Consider the following 9,017-nt stretch of genomic DNA (forward strand, 5'->3'; position numbering starts at 1 on the left):
CTTCAAATTTTATGATATAATAATTAATGAATATCAAAATGTTATTATAATAGTATTCAGGATTCAATCTGTTCTGATCCAGGTTGGGATACGGCCAACCCAGAAGCCACCGGCTAATGCTGTGATCCACTTTGGAAATAATATTAATAACAACAACAATAATACTTGGAAATATTGCCGTCTCTACAACACGCAAGGATGACACAGTCCTATTGAATTTACTGAGAACCCCGTGGCGACGATGGTATATATATTATATGAATACCTGCGACCGATAATCTCTGTGTTCGTTCGGACCTCCAGGTGATCTGGACATCCCACCTGGGCATCCGTGTAACCGATTGTGTCGATACTCGTCAGTCGGAGTGTTATGACGCTGTTAGCAGGCGACTGGAAACGTAATATATACTTAATTAAACACGCATGTACATGCGTGAACAGTAATTAGTCTGCATGTAATTAGTAGTGTGTTGGTTAAAACAGCATTAAATTGGGGGGTAAATGAACGATGTGCTGAGATTTGTAAGTCGAAGCACAGAAATGACGCCTTTGGCGTGCGACTAGAATATAGTAATAGTAAAACTAAATACATATCATATTAAATGTCATAAATTACTAAATTGTAAATAGTAAATATAGTAAATTTAGTAACGCAAAAATTAGTATATGACATATAACTATCATAACATCACGTGTGAGCAACGTGTTACGTATATCTAACGTATTTTTCACGACCCTATTTATTTATTTTATAATGGGCATATAACATACTAATAATAACAGGTTATTATTCACTTCTTCTACTTGGCATTATTTACTTTCTGTGTATACACTGATATATTTAGTTTAACATTTTAATCGGTCTATTATGTTCTCCAGAAAACACGAAAAACACGCGTTGCCAAATGTTGATTTCTATATGAAATTAATTCCATTGTTTGACATTGTACTACAGTTAACACCCGCGTTACAAAGATGTGAGGTACGTGAATTCGATCATACGGATTTTGTAAATTATGACCACTAAATATAGTAAGCTTCGGGATACGGCACGAATGGAAAAGGACTGCTGTTCGACAGTGAAACCATCTCCGCAGAACCACGTGTATGTTAGAGAAAGCACGTGGCCGAATGCCACTTTGGGCAATTACACTGTGTAACAGACATACTAGTGAATCTACCTCTATATAACGGCCACCTGTGTATGAATGCCATATGGGCGTTTCTCCTGGTTGCCGGTTACATGCATGTAATTGTTTAACTGAATCTACCGCAACTGTCGCACGTTGACAACGCTAACTATGACCGCTTAAAACAACTTAACTGAGAACACTCTACTATTAGCAGACACTCACGCAGCAGGCTAATAGCGTAGACATATATAGTCATTACTCAGCTGACATTGCAAGTACGTGGAAGAAGTGACTTCTCTACATTATTGACGTATTTACCTTCAACAGCACGGACGTCTTGAATGTGGTTCCGTCGGGAGAAACAGTGTCAGTGATGGTTCCGCTATCACCACATGCGAGCTCTCTGATCTCACCGAACTTCGAGGCTGTGTAATTGAATAAATGAATGAATGAATGACTCTATGCATGTATGAATGTATGTGTGTGTGTTTGTGTGCATGCGGTTGTCATGCTGTGCAATGCGATGCGGTATTTCCCCGTGCGTATTTACACTATGTAATATATTATTGTGTGTATAGTGTACACTATGATAGTAGATTTGTGTGTGTCATGAGTTCATTATTGAAGTAAGAGAAACCAGGGACTTGGCCGTAGGCGGGGGTAGCTGATGTGTGTTGTGATGTGTCTGTGCGCACTGCGTGTGTGCGTGTGCGGGCCGTGGCAGTTGCGTGGGTCTGTGCGTGCGTGTGGTGCCGTGTGTGTGAAGAGAAAATAAAGGCGTGTGACAGGGGACACCGGTGCTCGTGCTTTGTAGTGGTGTGCTGTCGCACCTTTGGTTGGTGATGGTGTGTTAGTGTTGTGTGGTGGTGTTGTCATATAATTAACTACACGTACATCCGTTAGATTGGCAGAACTTTCGCAAAATTGACCCACGTGAAGTCCATGCTGGGCAGAGACAGCTTAGATGCAGTCGTTCGGATTTTGTATTCCTCGATCACAGTTGTTACTTAAATCCTGCGCACACCACCTAAACCGCAAAAATACAAATGTCCTAAACTAATTTCAAAGCTTTATCTTACTCCGGGATAGCACGCCTGCGCTTGGATTGTTGTACGGGTATATTATATCGGCGGTTTGGACGTGACAAAAAACGTGACAAATAGTACGCGAATTAACGAACGGACACGCACAGTGAGACGTGCGGGGTAGGACAGGACGTAAGATAGGCTGGACAACTGGAAGCTCACCGCCGACACTCGACATTTAAGCAAGTCGGTGCGAACTAGGCGCCGCAGGAGAGGCTTGCATATAAGAGGCTGCAATCATCGATTAAATCCTGACATGGGCGGCAAATAGAGCGAAAAACAGAAGGACAATAGGTAGAATAGCAGGAAGTGGGTATGAGGGTCAGAGTTGAGAAGAGGAGCAGGTAAGAGGAGGAGAGGGCGGGGAAGGAAAGGTGGGAGGGGGAGGGGGGAGGGGAGGGAGAGAGGAGGAGGAGGAGGAGGAGGGGGATGGGGAGGGGAGGAGGAGGGAAGGAGGAGAGGACATGGAGGAGCGAGGAGAGCTTTTAGCGAAGGGCTGAGAATGTTAGCCCGGGACCAGACACGGCAGGAGCAGAGGCCAGGGTTTGTGAACCGTCGACTAGTATGTCACTTTCTCTAACTCAGTACTGTGTGCTTGACGTAAAACATCTAGACCCGTATCAGTAACATTTGAGCTTGATCAAACACTTGTTTAATGTCTGTCTACTTTCAGTTGCGTCCTCGTGCATTCGCACCTCAGGCATCATCGACGCTGTCTATTCATCGAGCTTAATCGTAGATAAGTACCCTCGCAACCCTACCAAGTAGTCCACTCGACAACACCGCAATATGCCACTGCCATACAGGGAGTATACTCTGGAGCCAGTATTAGACGTTACCGTGAACATTTATGATTATGTCTGAGCATCATACGAATAAGTAAACAAGATATTAATATTCGATAAATATTTAAGATAATGATCTTTGATTTCTACTCCTGCTACTAGCAATACTCATCATATTGTCCACTTCGAGCTGCGTTTCAGCAGGCCTTATTTTAAATTAGACTGTTAGCTTGGCATATTTAGCCATGGCGGGTCCATTAGGTGCACAATTATCATCGTGGGGACCGAGATAGAGGGTGGCTACGGTGGGGAGAAGAGAATTGATCGCCCATCTACGGTATCACACGCGGATCCAGGGTTGGCCGCTGAAGGTAATATCAGAAGCAATAACATAAGTTCTATTAACGAGTGCCATGGCCGAGCAGGTTAGAACCAGACCGCAGCTGACTGCGCGGAGAATCAGTTAATTCCATTCGCCCGGCTGCGAGTTCACATACGTAGCAGTGACGGTCGAACAACACTTCGGTTGGAGATTTAAAGAGAGCTGAGAAGGAGAGAAGAGCATCAGGCGCACCTCCCTGCCAAACACCGGTTGCCGACTTGCCTATCACTGACGTGATTGAGTTACATATCTACGCAATTCAGCCTCGCTTCTGCTCTCTGCTTCGACTGTATGCATTATTGTCGAATTTTGAGAGACTCTTTGTGGTACTGTTCGTTGCTAGTTCTGTTTAGCTTCTTGCCTTTCGCTGTTGCCTCTACTCTTACTCTTACTGCCCTCTCCTGTACCTCACTCCTAGGAAGCGTGACGAGAGTGGTTACAATATCATATATCATCTATCTCTATCATACTATATATCTGCGATGTTCTGCTCCGTCTGCTCTGTCTGTGGATTGACTAAGCATGGTAATCTCGGGTATACTGGAGGTATTTATTAGTGGGGCTTAACTCTTCTATGCAATCTGACTGTGTGCCAGCGTTTATGGAATCGCGAATCACAATAAACACAGAAAATACTGTAAACTTTGAGGGGAACCATTGTTCGTTGTTTTTTGGAGTTTTCATTTTTTTGCTTTTTTTATGCATTATACGCAAATATCGCATGTCTGACTTATTCTCAAATTCATCTACCTAACTGGCACTGAGTCACATTGCAGAGAATACAACAGCTGTTCACATACACGATGCAGACATATAGAGCGCAGGGGTCACCGAGGAGCAAAGCGCCGAGGGAGAGCGGAGGCGGGCTTGGAGAGGAGTGATCGTACCGATATATCCAAAATATTAAGGAAATTTAGTTAAAAATCAAATCCGGAAAAAAACACACCAACCAAAAATATAAAAAAAATAAAAAAATATCCAAAAAAATCCAAACAAAGTGACCCAAAGGAAATCCAGTATGCCCCCCCCCCAAAAATGCCAACACATATAAAAATCCATTCATTAACTCTCAAAAAATAAAAAAATATAAAAAATGAATAAAAAACCAACAAATTAAAACAAGAACAAAAAACCCCAAAATCAAAAAAGACGCAATAAAAATTCCAAAAAATCCAAAAAAGTCTACAAAAATAAAAATATTAAAATATAAAAAAAATAACAAGATAAAAATAACAAATAAAACAATTCAAAAAAAAAGTCCAAAAATCCAAGTCAAAATGTCAACTTGAAATCAATTTCCCCATCCTTGCGCCCCTTCATTTCGCGGGCCCCTTCATGGCGCTTGCCACGGATGGCTGTTGGGCCTTCTAGTATATAAGTATCAACCAACATCATCATTTATTATGCATCATCAGAAATAGTTGTATTTTAATATTCCAGTGGTGATTCACATTCAGCTCACAAACGACAAAAAGTTAACATCCCATCATGCTACGTGGAGTGACACAGCGATATACACACATACCGTCACAGTAGACAATGTTAGCGAGCTTGATTGTCGTGGAAGGATTAGGCCGTCATGTTTGACCTATCGCTGAAGCAACAGGTCACGGTCAATGTGCGCGCTTTGACGTGTCAGCTCCCGTTCGAAGCTAGCGGCCTTGGCAACACAGACACACACAGTGACACACACACACAACCGACACACATAAGGACACGCACAGACACGCATTACGCCATACACACCGGACGTCGCCAGTGAACGCAACGCACGGCACGCACGCACACCACACACATACATGTGTGTCGCCGCGTGCGCCCCAGTCACAGTCACAAGTATAGTGGCACAGAAAGCATCAAACATGCACGGTATTAGCGGCCGACAACAGAAGGGTGCAGCATTTACGTGACTACGCTAAATCTAGCTGCTCAAGAATCAGGACAAGTCGCAGAATTTATGTTTGTTCGCAGTAAAATAAACATAGATTCATTCAATGCCCTATCGTTATTATACCCTATACTTACGCGTGGCCTACCTCACAGTTACTGTCCATAGTGCATTAACCATTCTATAGTGCATATGCAGTCCTGGTTCTAAAAACATCGCCGGTGCCAACGCGACGAATTGAGTTCGCCCCAGCAATGATGTTTTCCGAACAGTATTGTGACAACTCTGGGTCGACCGGTCTCGCGCTCGCGTTTACTAGACTGCTCGTGGAAGAAACCCTAAAGCGTGACCACTCTCATGCACCACAACACCCAGCTAACGGGCAAATACATGGAGGAGAGACAGAGAATATCTCCTATTAGCACTGCTTTTCGCGTCAGCGATGGAATGGTCGCCGGGCGAATTTAGTTAGATATCCGTTGTAGGTGATGTTTGCCAATCGTGCGTGGTTGCCGACCATGAGGTGACAGGCAAATGCTTCTCGATTTCTCTCAGATACGCATGCCATGTCTAACGAAATGGCTAAGTCGAACAACGTCATCGGATTTTCGATGTAGTTTCCTGCGCACTTATTATCTAACCAATTTTCTATTGTTCTTTTCGTTCCTACACTGTGAACTGCTAAACGTGTTAGACGTTTGCTTTTGTTTTCAGGTTTCCGACGCCCACACAGGAATTTCGGAAAGGATAATTTTACGAATGAGTTACTCTCATAAAAGGTGTGTCTATATACAAAAGATATATCGTGCACGTCCAGAATCAACTGATGAGAAATATTCTGATTTTTACCGACGCTGTAACGATGCTATTATGTGAATGGGCGTATCTCTGATATATGGAATTAAAGCGTTCAGTATCATAGCAATCAATCTCTGATCATCACTGACGCTGCCTCACACTCACGGCAGCCAGTCTACCAGTGTTGAACAACAAAACACACCTAACATAACGTATCCTATTTAAGATATATGTAACGTAGGACAAATCGCCCTGTGAAAATGGTTCTATTTATCACAATTGCTGTGGCGTACAATATTAGCCGCGGACTCACTTAGCTTCTTATCCGTCAACCACTAACCCTAAAAACCAAGTTATACGATAGGCAGAAAACCTGGCACTGCAATGCAATCTTGCCTAAACGCGCACAAGCTACGTATTTACGAGACGAACGACTCACGTCTCGCTTCTGCATCCTTCATGCAATAGTATATTCATCTGGGCCACCTCGGATATACCTTCCAACATACGGACGAGCCACTGTAAGAAGACGTGACACTCACGCTCAATTGCGAGGATATGAAGTCGAGGAAACACTGTTTACAAAGCCATAGGAATGTTCTAGTTATACTCGTGCTAGCCCTTCGCTCCGCAAGCAGCTATTGAAGAATGCATGAAGCGACCGCGATAGGTGAAGTTGTACGCACATGGTCGGTCAGCTTGTAAGCAGTTGTTACTATAACATCACAGCTCTTTGCCGGATAATAACTTGCTTACTTTTTGCTGGCGCGGTGTAGAACGCCAAACTCAACTCGCCGTAATTCGGCGGTAAACATTTTCCATCTTATTAAGCCACCAAACATAGAGTAAAAAAGGGAAGGAATGAAGCAGGGTTGGAAACGTGACACCAACCGAGTGCAGAAAGGTGCTGAGAAATCGACCTCGCAGCTAAAATTGTTCCTTCCAATTATCAGGGTCTTCTTTTACAAGTTCTTTGCTTACCCAAACAGCTAGTGATGACTAGGGCGTAGGTAAAGGTTTTGCGTCTGCTGGTACTCCTTTGCGATCGAAACGTATACAAGCTATTATCCTCCCAGCTGCCCTGTATCTCACCGCCCGAACTGCCACTTGGCATCGCTAAGAAACAGATAATCGTAATGCTAGGGAAATGTGGTTTAGAACGAGTTACTCGAGCTTAGTGGCTAAAGAAACTGCGGCTTCAATAATAAAGGGATGTAAATGCTAATTAAAATAGTAACTTCTAAGATTAAGTAAGGATATGCCAAGGAAAATGTTTACCAAAGAATAAATAATGTAATGCTAATTAAAATATTGCTTAAATATTGGTTGACGTAATTACTTCCGTTGTCTACCCTAATAAATAACTTGTTTATTTTATATTACATATAAATAAAATATAAATCAGTATCAGTATATATATATATATATATTATAATATATATATACATATATACTAATATATATATATATGGATAAATATGTAATTGTAAATAACTAAAACAAAATAAAGAATATACATATACAGCGCACGAGTGCACGAGCGCACGCGTGTATGTAATATCATCAACTTTATTTCAGACACAACGAAGAATTTGGTAGACGATAGTTTATAATTATATGTATATTCGACGAGGTGTCGCTACTGACCGCCGTTTATGATGTACTGTATCGGAGTGTTGAATGGCCAATATTTGTTGCTATCTGATGTTATCGTTGTTCGCTTTGTTCTCCGCCTGCGACTCTCCCTTGTCGAACTCGAACCACGGCGTGTCGATGACGTACTCTCGGATGCAGGGCGTCTCGATGACGTACTCTCGGATGTGCGGCGGTGCGATGACGCTCTACCGGATGTGCGACGCCTTGATGACGTAGCTACGCTGTCTGGCCGTCCGCCATTGCCATTTCGCTTCTGTGCTCGATATCCTGACGTTATTTCATCCATCAGCTCTTCCGTGGCAGCAATGTCGCCGATCAGTCCATCCCAGTTGTCGGCATTAGGCGTTTTCTGTGAGCGTGTAAAAGTACACCGAAGCGATCATATTAGATGTTCATAAGATGTTCGAAAGGTGCCTAATATTAAACTTTAAAGTATATTAAAATTTATATACGCAGTGGCTGGAGTAGACCGAATAATTCTGTCCCATATAACTTTTTTATATTTTGGTGAGGGTTATGTTGGGTTTGGTTTATATTCCCAATATAACCCTCACCAAAATATAAAAAAGGTTATATGGGACAGAATTATTCGGTCTATGGCTGGAGGTACGGTAGCCGTCGGTCGTTGAAGCCCCTTTTTGGCGTTAGGGTTAGGGTTAGGTTTAGGGTTATGGTTAGGGTTAGGTTTAGGGTTAGGGTTAGGTTTAGGGTTATGGTTAGGGTTAGGTTTAGGGTTAGGGTTAGGGTTCTAGCTCATCTAAACTCTCAAATCGTTCGTGAATTTAGTTTCCAAGGCGTTATTTCGCATTCTGCGCCACCGCGCCATCTTTAGTCTCGTTAAGTATGGAAAAGCGGAATGGATTCCGCTACCCGAGTAGCTCGAGACATTAAGATACGGCCTAGCCGTACGTAAGCACTGCCCATTTACATTATTGTATGGTGTGCGCGGTGTGTTTGTTTATAATAATATAGATGCTAATATAACTATTGTATGTAATAGCGTCATAATAGCGGATATTGATTCGGTAAGTAATCCATGTAATTCCACGGTATACTTAAGTTAAAACAGATTGTTGCTAAACAGGCAGTGGCGCTAGACAGGTCTCAGTTGTGGGGGATTATCTTCACTTTACTTCCATCGCCAAAGTATAACGAAGAGATGTGTGCGAGTAGCGCGCAGCACGCGAGCTCCTTGCGTGAAGCCCTTCAATGGGGTGGGCGTTCAGGGCCCGCCGTAGGGCCCTGCAGCGGATGCAGGCCGGCAGGGCCCTAGCTGCCCGGGCTTTGCGG

At 43.0% G+C, this 9,017-nt stretch overlaps 1 protein-coding gene across 1 annotated transcript in view; it reads right to left on the reverse strand.

Annotated features, from left to right (window-relative positions):
• Nucleotides 1-3,681: 3,681 nt before the first annotated feature.
• Nucleotides 3,682-9,017, reverse strand: part of LOC106817455 — a gene marked incomplete in the record, with an annotated part of 11,429 nt that continues 6,093 nt past the window's right edge. Inside the window, 3 exon segments of the mRNA XM_014822118.1 lie at nucleotides 3,682-3,799; nucleotides 7,130-7,187; nucleotides 7,719-8,076. Coding sequence (XP_014677604.1) covers nucleotides 3,682-3,799; nucleotides 7,130-7,187; nucleotides 7,719-8,076 — 534 coding nt within the window.

The sequence above is a fragment of the Priapulus caudatus genome, unplaced genomic scaffold (genome assembly GCF_000485595.1).
Source record: "Priapulus caudatus unplaced genomic scaffold, Priapulus_caudatus-5.0.1 Scaffold1730, whole genome shotgun sequence".
Taxonomy (NCBI): domain Eukaryota; kingdom Metazoa; phylum Priapulida; class Priapulimorpha; order Priapulimorphida; family Priapulidae; genus Priapulus; species Priapulus caudatus.